This window comes from Hypanus sabinus, chromosome 2 (assembly GCF_030144855.1).
Source record: "Hypanus sabinus isolate sHypSab1 chromosome 2, sHypSab1.hap1, whole genome shotgun sequence".
NCBI lineage: Eukaryota > Metazoa > Chordata > Chondrichthyes > Myliobatiformes > Dasyatidae > Hypanus > Hypanus sabinus.
The window spans coordinates 110,238,176-110,253,628 of record NC_082707.1 but is presented as its reverse complement, the minus strand read 5'-3'; the positions used below and the strand labels follow the sequence as shown (position 1 = coordinate 110,253,628).

General features: G+C 42.3%; 1 protein-coding gene across 3 annotated transcripts in view; it reads left to right on the top strand.

The window, feature by feature from the left end:
* ubr1 (ubiquitin protein ligase E3 component n-recognin 1) overlaps positions 1–15,453 on the top strand; it is a 302,958-nt gene that overhangs the window by 139,169 nt on the left and 148,336 nt on the right. For all 3 annotated transcript variants that reach the window (XM_059951970.1, XM_059951981.1, XM_059951990.1), the window contains 2 exons: positions 2,931–2,994; positions 9,380–9,504. In XM_059951970.1, the coding sequence (XP_059807953.1) occupies positions 2,931–2,994; positions 9,380–9,504 (189 nt within the window). The remainder of the gene's footprint in view (positions 1–2,930; positions 2,995–9,379; positions 9,505–15,453) is intronic.

Below are 15,453 nucleotides of genomic sequence, written 5' to 3'. Positions count from 1 at the left end.
TGGCCAATGTTGATTGGAAGGGGACGTGAGCAGGGATGACAACAGCACAGCAATGGCTGGAGGTTCTGGGAGCAATTTGGAGGCGCAGGCAAAATACTTCCAAAAGATGAAGGAGTATTTGAAAGAGGGATGAGGCTAACAAGGGAAGGCTTGTTTCCATAAAAGCAAAAGGGAGTGTATATAATATCTCAAAAATTAGTTGAAAGGTAAAGGATTGGGAAACTTCACAAAACCAACAGAAAACAACTAAAAAGCCAAAAGACAGGAAAGATGAGGGTAAGCTGGCCAATAATTTAAAAGCGGATACAAGAAGTTTTTCAGATATATAGAGTAAATGAGAGATGAGTAGGTGTGGACAGCTGGAAAATTACACTGGAGATGTAATAATGGGGGACATAGAAATTGTGAATGAATGCAAGTATTTTGCATCAGTCTTCACTGTGAAAGACACCAGCAGAATGCTGGAAATGTGAGAGTGGCAGGGGTGCAGAAGTGAGTGTTTTTGCTATTACTAAGGAGAAGGTGTTTCAGAAGCTGAAAAATACGAAGGTAGATCAGACACCAAGATCTGATGGAACTACACCCCAGACTTCTGAAAGAGTAAGCTGAAGATTTTTGGGGGAGGCATGATTAATGATCTTTCAAGACTGGATGGTTCTGGAGGACTGGAAAATTGCAACTATCACTACTCTTTAAGAAGGGCAGAAAAACGGAAATTATGGGAAAGTTAGCTGATAGGAAAGATGTTGGAGTCTACTACTAAGGATGCAGTTTTGGGGTACTTGTAGCAAGCAAGATAGACAAAGGAGAGTCAGTGGAAGTTTATTTGGATTTTCAGAAGACCTTTGATAAAACATAGAAATATAGAAAACCTACAGCACAATACAGGCCCTCCGACCCACAAAGCTGTGCTGAGCATGTCCTTACCTTAGAAGTTACCTAGGGTTACCTATAGCCCTCTATTTTTCTGAGCTCCATGTACCTGTCCAGGAGTCTCTTAAAAGACCCCATCATGTCTGCCTCCAAAACCGTCGCTGGCAGCTCATTCCACTCAATTACCACTCTCTGCGTAAAAAAAAACAACTTACCCCTGACATCTCATCTGTACCTACTTTCAAGCACCTTAAGACTGTGCCCTCTCATGCTAGCCATTTCAGCCCTGGGAAAAAGCCTCTGACTATCCACACAATTAATGCTTCTCATCATCTTATACACCTAAGATAAGATGCTGCACATGAGGTTGCTTAACAGGGAAGATACAAGCATGAATAGAAGATCCATGAATACTAGAATGGCAGTGATCGCAGTAGGATTGAGTTCAACTTGAAATTTGATAGGGAGAAAGTAAAGTCTGATGTAGCAGTATTTCAGTGGAGTAACAGAAATTACAGTGATACGATAGAGGAGTTGGCTAAAGTAAATTGGAAGGAGATGCTAACAGAGGTGACAACAGAGCAGCATTGGCGTGAGTTTCTGGAAACTATGAGGAAGGTGCAGGACAGATGCATTTCAAAGCAAGGAAACATTCAAATGTCAAAATAGTACAACCATGGCTGACAAGGGAAGTCAAAGCTAATGTAAAGGCAAAAGAGAGGGCATACAATAAAGCAAAAATTAGCAGGAAGAAATGAGGCCAGAGAAATAATAACGAGAGACAAGGGAATGGCAGAAAAAGTAAATAAGTATTATGCATCAGTCTTCACTGTGGAAGACACTAGCAGTGTGCCAGATGCTGAAGAGTGTGAAGGAAGAGAAATCAGTGCAGTTGAGTCAGTGGCAAGGAAGGCAAATGCAAAGTTAGTGTTCATTTTGAGAGAACTGGAATACAAAAACAAGAATGTAATGCTGAGCCTTTATAAGATACTGGTCAGACTGTACTTGGAATATTGTGAGCAGTTTTGGGCCCCTTGTACAAGGAAAGATGTGCTGGCATTGGAGAAGGTCTAGAGGAGGTTCACAAGAATAATTCTGGGAATGAAAGATTAACATGAGCACTTGATGGCTCTGAGCCTGTGCTTGTTGGAATTTAGAAGAATGGAGAATATTGAATATTGAAATCCCTAGTTAGAGTGGATATGACAAGGATATTTCTTACAGTGGGGGAGTCTTACAGTGCACCAGAGTGCACAGACTCAGAATAGATTGACATCCATTTAGAACCAAGATGAGAGAAAATTTATTTAAGGAGAGGGCAGTGAATCTGTGGAAGTCCTTGCCACAGACATCTTTGAGAGCCAAGTTATTTGGGATATTTAATGCAGAGGTTTGGTATTTAATGCAGTTTCTTGATAAATTGGGATGTCAGAGGTTACAGGGAGAAGGCAAAACGAGGTTGAGAGGGATAATAAATCAGCCATGATGCATAATCACTCAATGAGCCAAATGACCTAATTCTGCTCCTGTGTATGGTTTTAGTTAGATTCTATTGTTGGCGGTTGTTACCTGGTATTAGTATGGCAGTGGATGTCACTTGCTGTTACCATGAATGTTGTTCTTGCCTTGCACCATGCTACATTTAGAAAGCATGAGTGGGGTTGTACATTGCAATCATCAGAGAACATTTCACTCCAGAACTGCTGAGGATGACTGGACCTTTAAGGCATTGCCCTGTGAACTTCTCCAGTGACATTCTGGGGCTGGGATGATTCATCTCCAGCAACCATAGCCATCTTCCTTTGTGCACAGTATCAAGTGGAGTAGATTAAGGAGAAAACAAGTAGCTGTAACTTGCAGTTCTGTCAGTATCTGACTTGGCAATATGCTCAGCTTAATGGAAGAAGTTGGCTTAAATTTAAAGTTGCTGTTTTACTTTTGTATTTTATCTCAATTTTTGCATGAGAGTCATTTAATATATTAAAACAATGAAACAGCTTTAGCTTAAAATTGTCCAATCTGTTAATGAGTTTTTAATTGCCTTTTATATATTGCAGGATGTAATCCAACAAACTAATATTTTAATCGACGAATTACTCCACCTCATTATTATGGTTGTTGGTAAGACTTCATTTTATTAATTAAAGGCTGAATGTAATGTACAAATGAGTCCACTTAGAGTTCCAGCTGAATCCAATTTAGTGAAAAGCAAGATGATGCACAAAGCATGTGTCGCATAAATTCAAACAAATAGATGATGGCTCATCCTAATGCTTCAGATTAACAACTTGTTTAAATATATCTGATAGGAAAAACAATAGCAGACTGTAAACCGGCATTTGAATATAAGAAATTGAGCAGGACTTAGTATACTCAACAGCTCTCTTATGCTGATGCTGTAGAACATTAAATAGAGTTTGCTAAGTGGTCTCTCCCTTGAGCCTACTGTGTCATTTAATTTTTTAATATCTGATCAGTGACATCAACGCCACTTTTCTGCCTGGTTTCAATAACCTTTACTTGCATTAAAAATTGCTAGCATTGGATATATAAGCTCATCCACCACCATACTCTAAGCTACATATTTCCAGGTTCTCCATCCTCAGAAAGTGATCATTCTAACTCATCAGCTTAAACGAACAAACCTAACGATGCCAGTCTGTTCTTGCATCCATCATGAGTGAAAGATCCTCTTCGGTCTTGACTGTTAGTGCCCTCAAGAATCTTAATTTTTCATTAAGAAGCTGTTAATTCTTCTAACACAAATACAGTCCCACCCTTAAATTAACTTAATTAACCTTGCTATTACAGCTCCAGACGTTCCGGAGTTTGGATTTCAATTCTGATGCAATTCTATAAGGAGTCCTTGCCATTGAATGTGTGGGTTTCCCCTGGGTGCTCTGGTTTCCTCCCATAGTCCAAAGACTTACTGGGCGATTAATTAGTCATTGTAAATTGTCCCATGATTAAGTTGGGGTTTATCAGGTTTGTCGGAAGGTTGTTGGGGCAGCGAAGGGCCTACTCTGTGCTGTATCGCTAAATTTAAAAGATAAATAAATACATAAAAACCTGTTGTGAATTGTCGGTATTGCAGATATTTCATCCTCAGTTAAGGGCACAAAAATTGAACTTGAGGATTAGTCTTACCAGAGCTATGTAGGCCTGTAAGACTACCCTATTTTATTTTTTGTTAAATCCCTTTGTGTCAATATTTCTTTTGGCTTGTTTGTAGGTAACGAGGGAATAGTGTTCTGATTTTGTTTCCTGTGTGAAGATGCTGAGATCCCTGTGTTCATCAACAATCTACAATCTCTCTAAACAGACTTCTGATTTTATATTCTTTCAAGACTCCCACATTTCCCCAGATTATATTCAATCTGCAAGATTTTTTTAGCCTTTTATTTAATCAATTAGCATACACTTGAGAGGCAGATGACTCTTGGCCTGCAGAACTATTTGGTGTAGGCTCTAATGTGTTAGATGCAGAATTTATGTAACATTTTAATTGCAGTCCAAGTTTTCTATACTGAGTCATAAACAGTGAAAATGGGCCCTTTGTCCCAACTGGTCCATACTAACCAAGGTCAACATCTAAGCTGGTCTCATTTGCCCTTATCCTTCTGATCCTTTCCTACAAAGCTTTTAAATGTTGTTAATGTACCTGCCTCAACCACTTTCTCGGGCAGCTTAGTCCATGTACTAACCACTCTCTGGGTGAAAAAGTTGCTCTTCAGGTTTCTATTAAAGCTTTCCTTTTCACCTTAAACCTTTGCACTCTAGTTCTTGCAATACATGCTGGAGGAACTCAGCTGGCCAGGCAGAATCTATGGAAAAGAGTTCAGTTGATGTTTTGGACCAAGACACTTCATTAGGTCTGGAGGAAAAAAAGTTGAGGAGTCAGTGTAAGAAGGTGGGGTGATGGGAGGAAAAAACACAAGGTGATAGGTGAAACCAGAAGGCCAGGGGGAGGGGGGAAGTAAAGAGCTAGGAAGTTGATATGTGAAAGAGATACAGGACTGGAGAAGGGGGAATCTGATAGGAGAGGACAGAAGGCCATGGAAGAAAGAAAAGGGGGAGGAGCACCAGAGGTGGGTAATGGGCAGGCAAGGAGATAAGGTGAGAGAGGGAAAAGGGGAATGGTGAAGGGTTGGGAGAGGGGGAATTACTGGAAATTCAATGTTCATGCCATGAGGTTGGAGGCTGCCCAGACAGAATATAAGGTGTTGCTCCTCCAACCTGACTGTGGCTTCATCATGACAGTAGAGGAGGCCATGGACGAATGGACAAGGGAGTTACGTAGGAAGTGATTCTGCAGAAAGTGGACGTGGTGGGAACCTATTGGAGATGGCGGAAGTTACAGTGAACTATGTGCTGGACATGGAAGCCAGTGGGGTGGTAGGCAAGAGGAGCCCTATCTCTGGTGGGGTGCGGGAGGATGGGCTAAGGCAGATGTGTGCGAAATGGAAGAGATGCAGTTGAGGGCAATATTGTTTGTGATTGGAATGGTTGGATTTCCGGCATCTGCAGATTTTTCCTTGTTTTCAATTGGAATTGTGCCATTTCCAATAGGATCCCCTCACCAAACACATCTTTCCTCTCTCTCCCCCCCCCCCCCCCCCAATTTTCTGCTTTCCGCAGGGATCAGCAATGCCTTATGTGTTGGAGGAGCAATGCCTTATATTCTTCTGGGCAGCTTCTAACCTGATGGCATAAACACCAAATTCTTGAACTTCCGGTCATGCCCTCCCCCCCACCTTCACCATTCCTATTAATATTTCTTTTTGTCACCTTATCTCCTTACCTGTCCATCACCTCCCTCTGGTGCTCCTCCCCCTTTTCTTTCTTCCATGATCTTCTGTCCTGTCCTATCAGATACCCTTCTCCAGCCCTGTATATCCTTCACCAATCAACTTCCCAACTCTTTACTTCACCCCTCACCCCCACTCCTGTTTCACCTATCACCTTGTGATTCTTCCTCTTCTATCCCACCCTTCTTACTCTGACTCCTCATCTTATTTCCCCAGTTCTGATGAAAGGCCTTGGCCCAAAACATTGACTGTACTCTTTTTCATGATGCTGCCTGGCCAACATTTTGTGTGTGTTGCTTCGATTTCCAGCATCTGCAGGTTTTCTCTTGTTTGTGATGACTCTGGTTCTTGATTCCACATCCTGGGAAATTGTTTGGAGGTGAGTGAGCTGAGCTCAACGTTTGAAATGTGAATGGGGCTTTTCAGAACTTTTGACAGACTTGAGGTGTTGCGAAGTTACTTGTTTGGAGGTGAGGGAGGTGAGCACAAGCTCTGAGATTTTGGAACTTTTTAGTGGGCTTGAAATACTTCAGTTTATTAGGGATTTGGCAAAGTTCTATAAAAAGAAGTTGGGTTCAAGGGAAGTGATCATTGTGTGAGTGACCAGTGTCAGAGTGGAGCCCCCAGGACTTTGGCAAGAAGAAGTGGAGGCAAAGGTAAGTTTCTGGTAAGTTTCACACACAGGTGGAACACAGCAGGCCAGGCAGCATCTATAAGGAGAAAATCTGTCAGGACAAAGGACAAACGTCGACAGTGCTTCTCCTTATAGATGCTGCCTGGCCTGCTGTGTTCCACCAGCATTTTGTGTGTGTTGTTTGAATTTCCAGCATCTGCAGATTTGCTCGTATTTTCTGGTAAGCTTCCTTTCTTTGCCTAGCTAAAAAAGTGAGAGACCTCCAGTCTGCCTGATAGCTAAATCTGCATGAACTCATTACTTAGGGAACTGGAGCTGAAGTTGGATGACCTTCAGCTCATATGTCCAAATAAGGAAGTGATAAATAAAAGCTACAGTGAGCTAGTCACCTCTAACTTGCAGGAGGCAGGTAGCTGGGTGACTGTCAGGACAGGGAGAGGGAAAGGGAATAAGCAGAGTACCCCTTTGGCTGTTCCCTTCAATAACAGGTATAACACTTTGGGTACTTTTTGGTGAGGGTGGGTGGTTAACCTACCGAGGAAAGCCGCAGTGACCAGGTAACTAGAACTGAGCCTGGTTCAGAAGGGAATGAGGGAGAAGAGGAGTGTATTGGTGCTAGGACATTTAGTAGTTAGGGGAGCAGACTGGAAGTTCTGTGGACGTGAACGAGACTCTTGGATGGTATATTGCCTCCCGGATACTGGGCTCAGGGGTGTTTCAGATCAGGTCCACAGCATTCTACAGGGAGAGGGTAAGCAGCCAGAAGTTGTGACATAACGACATAGACAGGAAAGAGAATGAGGTTCTGAAAAGAGAATATTGGGAGCTAGATAGGAAGCTGAAATGCAGAACTCAATGGTAGTAATCTCAGGATTGCTGCCTGTGCCATGTGCCAATGAAGGTTAGAACAAGATGATGTGGTAGATGAATATGTGACTGAGGAATTTGTGCAGGGGCATGGTTTTGGATTTGTGGATCATTGGGATCTCTTCTGGGGAAGTATGACATGTGCACAAAGGATGGGTTACTCCTGAACTTGAGAGGGAGTAATATCCTTGTGGGCAGGTTTGCCAGAGCTGTTGGACAAGGTTTAAACTAGTTTGGCAGGGGGGTGGGAATCAGTGACAGGGCAGAGGATGGGGCATTTGGTGTACAGCTACTTGTAGTTGTAGCTTATGAGTAATGGCAGGCAGTTAATGGAGTAAAATTGCTGTCAATGGAAAGGGTTGAAGTTTTGTCTATTTTTGTGCAGGAAGTATCAGGAACAAGTATGATCAACTTGCAACATGGTTCAGTGCATGGGACTATAGGATTGTGGCCATTACAGAGATTTACCTGTCACAAGGGCAGAAATGGCTGCTGGATGTTCTGGGTTTTAGTTGTTGCAAAAGGGACAGGGAAGGAAGTAAAAGAGGTGGGAGAATGACACAGCTAATCAGGAATGGTAACACAGCTGCACAAAGGGAGGACATCCTGGAGGTAATGGAGGGGTTTTCTATTGAATCTTTGTGGATAGAAGTCAGAAACAGGAAGGAAGTGTTCACTCTATTAGGAGTATTCTGTAACCCCCCCTGCCCCCCCTCCCCCACAATAACAGAAGGAACACTATAGGACAGATTGGTAAGTAGAATTTGGAAAGGTGCAAAAATATCAGGGTTGTTCTCGTGAGTGACCTTAACTTCCCTGATAGTAATTGACACCTCTTTCGTGCAAAGGATTTAGATGGGGTAGAATTTGGTAGCTGTGTGCAGGAAGGATTCCTGATACAGTATGTAGACATGCTGACTAGAAGAAAGATCAAATTGGATCTGGTTCTAGGCAACAAACCTGATCAGGTATCAGATCTCTCTCAGAGACACTAACTACAACTCCCTGACCTTTACCATGGGGTTGGACAGGGATAGGAGCAGACAGTATGGGAACATAATTAAGGGAGGGGAAATTATGATGTGATTAGGCAGGAACTTGGGAGCATAAATTGCAAACACCTAAAATGTGGAAGTTGTTCAGAGAGCACTTGTATGGGGTTTGAGATAGCTTTGTTCCCATTAAGCAGGGAAAATATGGTAGGGTGAAGGAACCATGGTTGACAAGAGATGTGGAACATCTTGTCAGGAAGAAGGAGAAAACTTCCTTAAGATTTAGTAAGCAAAGATCAGACAAGACTCAGGAGATTTACAATGTCATCAGGAACAAGCTTAAAAATGGCAAAGGAGAGCTAGAAGGGTGCATAAGATGGTCTTGGCGAGTAAGATTAAGGAAAACCATGGTGTTCGACAAGTATATCAAGAGCAAGAGGATGAGCAGAGTGAGGGTAGGATCGTTCAGGGAAAGAAAAGAAAATGTGCCTGCTGTTGGAGGAGGTAGGGAATGTCCTTTATGAGTATTTTGCTTAGATATTAACTAGTGAGAGGGGCCATGACGTTTGTGAGTACAGTGTAAAACAGGCTACCATGCTGGAACATGTCAGTGTTAAGGAGGAGGATAAGCTGGAACCTTAGAAAAACATTCGCATAGACAAGACCCTGGTGCTGGATGGAATATACCTCAGGTTGCTGTGGGAAGTGAGGGAAGAGACTGCTGCACCTTTGGCAATGATCTTTGTGTCCTCACTGATCACAGGACCAGTTCCACTTGATTGGATGATTTACAAATGGCTTGCCCATAGTTTTAAGTGAGAAAGGTGTTCTGTAGGGATCTGTTCTGGGGCTTTTCTCTTTGGGCCAAACGAAAATGAGTGGTGACTTGACAAAGGTGTAGGTAGAGGCAGGTAAATTAGGGACATTAAATATAATCTTAAAGAGGCACATTTATGATGGAAAAAAATGTAGGGCTTTGCAGGAGGGAAGGGTTAGATTGATCTAGGGTACGTTATAAGATCAACACAAAAATCATGGGCCAAAGGGCCTGTATCTTGCTGAGTGGTTCTATGTTAAGACTGTATGCATTCATCTTAACTATGCCTCTAATTGATATTCTATTCTTTTAACCTGTTGGCATATCAGTTTGAATACCAACCTTCCACCATCATAGACTAATAAGTTTGCATCTTGTTTCCATGCAGGGGAGAGGTATGTGCCTGGAGTAGGCCATGTGATGAAAGATGATGTCACTCTAAGAGAGGTGATCCATTTACTGTGTATTGAACCAATGCCTCACAGTGAACTGGCAAAATTATTACCTGAGAATGTGAGTGTACCCAGCTCATTAAATATTTTTCTTGACACTTAGAGCTGTATATTTAAAGTAGGGCAAAGATAGTACTTCCATTGATATTGACCATTTGTCAACTCATGCTGCTTCAGAGTATTTGAAAGCAGTTGAATTCCTATCAGACCATATGACATAGGAGCATAATTGTTGCTTCTGGGGCACCACTGACAAGGCAACTTGTGCATGCAGATGTAATGGATACCATCAAGTACTTCCGTTTCAATCTGCTACAGCTGAGAACCACAACTACATCTAAGGTCTGCACAGGTAGTAACATCATTTTAATGTGACTTTAAAAATTGATCGTTACTTAAAATTGACAGAACTTGAACAGACTCTGGTCATGGATTCCCTTTCAGATAGTAGAAGAGGGGATGCCAAGTTGAACTAATAGTTCACTTAAAGAAGCACATCTTTTGACTTCCAATACCAACCATCTCGTTTGCAAGTGTACAGTCCTTGGTAAATGAAATTGAAGTTCTCAGCTAAGGTGCTGTATCAGAGGAACATTAGGACCACTTGCCTCTTTTGTTTCACAGAATCTTGGTTAACCCTTTGCATTCTGGATGCAGTGATTGAGATCAATGGGTTCACAATACACCACCAAGATAGGACTGGTGAGTCTTTGAAAAGCAGGGGAGGAGGACTGTGCTTCATGATCAACTCTTTGTGGTATATAAACGTGGCAGTGGTATCCCAGACCTGTTCACCATACCTGGAAAACCTCACAATCAAGTGTAGTCCGTTTTACCTCCATGTGAGATTTCAGCAATCATTCTGGTTGTACTGTACTGTACATTCCACCTTAGGCTAATGAAAAACAGTCTCTAGACAACCTGAGCAATGAAAGAGCACATCCTGATACCTTACCCATCATTTTGGGTCTTCAACCGGGCCAACTTGAAGAAGTCGCCGCTACCAACAAATCACTTGTAGTACCAGCGGAAACAATATCACCATCAAAGAGTGCTTACCATGCTATTCCATGCCCACACTTTGGATAGTCTAAACACCTGGCTGAGTATAGGCAAAAACTGAAGACTGTAGCACCGGTAGTCAGGACCAAAAAAGTATGGACAAGGAAGGCACAGGAGCATTTACAGACTGCTTTGAATCAGTGAACTGGACAATACTCAGGGATTCATTTTCGAGTCTGAATAAGTACGCCACAGCTGTCACTGTCTTCCTTGGATAATTATGTGCCTACAAGAATGTACTATACATACCCAAATCAAAAGCCATGGATGAAGCAGAAAGTTCATAGTCTACTGAGGAATAGATCTGTGGCACTGAAGTCTGGTAACTTAGGTCTCTATAAGAAAGCCAGGTATGATTTGCAGAGGGTTATTCAAGAGCTAAGGAACAATTCCGAGCAAGGTTGGAAATGACATCAACTCTGGCAGAGTTTGCTGGCCATTACTTCCTACAAAGCAAAACCCAACATCATGAATGGCAGCAGTGCTTCACTCCCAAGCAAATTCAACACCTTTTTTGCATACTTTGCAAGGGAGAATAAAACTACACCTGTGCAAGTCCTTACAGCACCCGGTGACCCTGTGATCTTTATCTCGGAGGCCCTCTTTCAAGAGGGTGAACCCTTGCAATGCAACAGGCCCTGACCGGGGTACCTGGTAAGGCTCTGAGAACCTATGCCAACCGTCTGGCGGTGGTCTTCAAAGACTTTTACAATCTCTCATTGCAACAGTCGGAAGTTTTGACCTGCAGTAATTATACCAGAAGAGTAGAGTGAGCTGCCTTAATGACTATCGTCCAGTAGCTCTCACATATACTGTGATGAAGTGCTTTGAGACGTTGGTTATGGCTAGAATCAACTCCTGCCTCAGTAAAGATCTGGACCCACTGCAAATTGGAAGTCCACAGTCTGTGCTGTTTGGAAATAACATCTCCATCTCACTGAAATCAACACTGTGCTCTTCAGGGATGTCTGCTTAGTCCATTGCTTAGTCTACACCGGGAGTCACCAACCTTTTTTGCACCGTGGGCCAGTTTAATATTGACAATATTCTTGCGGACCTGGGGGAGGTGGGTGTTAATCACGACCAGGATATAGGTGATAAGTCAACTATAAGTCATTTATAAGTGGCTAATACACTTAATTTAGTTTCTAAAAGGATTTATCTAATGAATTTAATGTTAAACACACAGCGCATATTTTCCTCTCATGAATATATAGTGATAAGTCAATTATAAGTCAAAAGCATCATAACATTTTAAGTAACATTTGGATAGTAAACACACAGCACATATTTTCCTCGTATGAACATATAAAATCATTGTAACATACCAATATCACTGAATCCCTGCAACAGGACGGTCCCATCGAGGGATGATGGAAGACAGCGATACTCGAAGGGGGTTCCTGATGTCCTGTCTATTCCGCAATTTAGTTTTCGTTGCACTCATTGCTGAAAACCCTGCTTCGCAGAGATATGGTGTTGGAAATGGAAGCAATGTTTTCAGTGCTTTCATGGCTATCTCAGGATATTCAACCTTGACTGTGATCTAGAATGCCGGCAGAGATGTTATGTCAAACATACTTTTCAGCCTACCGTCATTTGCAAGTTCAAGGAGTTGATCTTCTTCCCATACTGTCATGGATGATTCACCGGGGACATTCACAAATGGGTCACGGACCCATTCCTTTGCACGTCTTGGGTCATTTGCGATTGGGAAGTAACGCTCGAATTCTGTTGCCAGCGAAGATAGGTGATCACGCACCAACTGTGAGAAGGGCGGTGCAGCCTCAGTCTCTCCCAAAGTCCCAGCTAATGAAGGGAACATGTCAAATATGCCCCAGCCCACTTGCCGTCCCCACAGTTCCAGTTTGGCTTTGAAAGCAGACACCTTATCTGCCAACTTGAAGACAGTTGTCATTCTCCCCTGAAGTGACAAATTGAGTTCATTGAGCATGTTGGAAGATGTCACACAGATAATCAAGTTTTGTATCCACTCCTCGTCACTGAAGTGTGCTGCCAGTGGTGACTTTTCCTGAAAGAAATCTCTGTAGTGGCTCTTTTAATTCAAAAACCCTGGCCAGGGCTCTCCCCCTTGAAAGCCAACTGACTTCAGTGTGTAAGAGAAGGCGTTTGTGCTCTGCATCCATTTCCTTGCTTGCTCACATTTTCTCTGCTCAAAAACCTCAACAGGTTTGTCTTTAAGTACAGGGTGCTTGGACTCAAGGTGCTGAAGCAGTTTTGAGGGCTTCATTGTCTCATTAGACAGCTTGTCTCCACATATCACACACAGGGGTCTTGGAGCATACAAGTCACCGGTCACATTAAAGCCATATTTTATGTACAATTCATCGTATTTTCTGTTGAAGGAAGCTTTCTTTTTTTTTGCAGTCGACCTCAGCTGTCTCTGCGTTATCTTTGTTAGGCCTTTTATATCCCCTACCACCTCTTCCAAAGAAATTCTCAAGCGACGTTTGTTTTTTACTCATCAAGTAGTTGTAGGTTAACGACTGACTGATGACCTCGCGTGGGTAATGACTTCGCATGCATAATAACCTCAAGTGCGTTCAAGTTCAACAGTGACAGGGAATGAGGAAAAGTGCAGCTGACTCATATCATTTCATATCGCCAAATCATATCGTTTCCTCGCGGCCTGGTGGTTGGGGACCACTGCTCTATACCCATGAGTGTGTGGTTAGGCACCTCTCAAATGCCATCTATAAGTTTGCTGACAAAAGCTATTGTTGGCAGAATCTCAAATGGCGACAGGAGGATGTGAAGGAGCAAGATACACCAGATAGTTGAGTGGTGTTGCAGTCAACATCAGTAAGACCAAAGAGCTGATTGTGGATTTCAGAAAGGTTAGGATGAGGGAATGCACCGTTCCTCATAGATGCATCAGAAGTGGAAATAGTGGGCAATTTCAAATTCTTGGTTATCAATATGTCCAAGGAGCTGACCTGGACCCATCATATTGATGCAGCTATAAAGAAGGCAAGACAGCGTCTATATTTCATTAGGGGTTTGAGGAGATTTGGTTTGTCACTAAAACACTTGCAAATTTATATAGATCTAACTGTGGAGAGCATTCTAACTGGCTGCATCGCCATCTGGTATGGGGGGAAGTATGGGGGCTACTGCACAAGAGCGAAGTAAGCTGCAGAGAGTTATAAACTTAGTCAACTCTATTCTGGGCAGTAACCTCTGAAATGGCTTCTTCAAGGGGCAGTGCCTCAAAAAGGTGGTGTCCAACATTAAAGACCCCCATTAGCCAGGACATGCCCTCTTCTCATTGCTACCATCAGGAAGGAGGTACACACTCAACAATTCAGAAACAGCTTCTTCCCCTCTGCCATTGGATTTCTGAGTGGTGTGTCATTGAGCCCATGAACAGTCCCACATTATTACTTTTTTTGCACTCATTTAACTATTTAATATAGTGATACTGTGGTTCATTTTCCTCTCTACTATGTATTACATTTTATTGCTGCTGCAAAATCAGAAAATTTCATGACATATGCTGATATTAAACTTGATTCTGATAATTAGGCTATTCGGCCCATTGAGTCTGCTCCACCATTCCATCATGGCTGATTTATTATCCCTCTCAATTATGTTTTCCTACCTTCTACCCATAACCTTTGATGTCCTGACTAATCAAGAACCTATCAACCTCCACTTTAAGTACACCCAATGACTTGGCCTCCGCAACTATCTGCTGCATTGAAATCCACAGATTCACTACCCTCTGGTTAAATAAATTCTTCTTCATCACTGGTCTAAATGGGGTCCCTTTATTCTGAATCTGTGCTCTCTGGTCCTAGTCTTCCCCAATATAGGAGACAGCTTCTCAACATCCACTCCATCTAAGCCTTTCAATATTCAGTAGGTTTCGATGAGATCTCCCTTCATTTTTCTAAACTCCAAGTACATGCTTAGAGCCATCAAATGCTTTTCATGCATTTACTCTCTTATTTGCAGAATGATTGTGAACCTCCTCTAGACCCTCTCCAATGCCAACACATCTTGTTTTAGATAAGGGGCCCAAAATTGCTCACAATACTGCGTGAGGCCTTACCAGTGCCTTATAAAGCTTGCTTTCATATTCTAGTCCTCTTGAAATGAATGCTAGCATTGCATTTTCCTTCCCCAGTACTGACCCAACCTGCAAGTTAACTTTCAGGGAATCCTGCACAAGGACACCCAAGTCCCTTTGCACCCCTGATTTTTTTTTTGAAATTTTTCCTCATTTTGAAAATTGTCTATGCCTTTATTTCTTCTACCGAAGTGTATGACTATACACTTCTCTACACTATATTCCATCTGCCACTGCTTTGCCCATTCTCCTAATCTATTTTAAGTCCTTCTGTAGACTCACTACTTCCTCAACATTGCCTGTCCCTCCAGATATCTTCATGTTGTCTGCACACATGGCCACAAAGCCATCTTAAACAGAACAGGTTTGACATTGCTAATTCTCCCGCTAACCTTGCCCCTTTGCCCGGTTAGTCAGTCCTCCTTGTTCTATCCCTGGTCCAGTTTCTCCCGTAGTTCACACAGTTTGCCCTCCTATTCTGCAGTTCTTGGGAGTTCACCATTTACACACCCCAACAGTAAAACAATCACTAGCTTGGTTAATAAAAACAATCCCTTCAGTTAATGTGCTGGTTTATAATTCATACACCAAATAAATTGGATGCTAGATTTAAGGACTGGACAGCTAAAGGAATAACAGTTCTTTGCAACATAATGAAAGAGGGATAATTATATCTGAGGAAGAAAGGACAACAATATGGAGATATCAATGGAAGTGTACCAATTCACAGAAATGGAGGGAATTTGGATGGAAAAACTTGATAAGATATTTTATTACACCCTCTCAGAAATCCCATTATGATAGTAACCTCCCTGTTTGCTGGAGAAATTGTGGAAATCAAAATGCAGATCATTA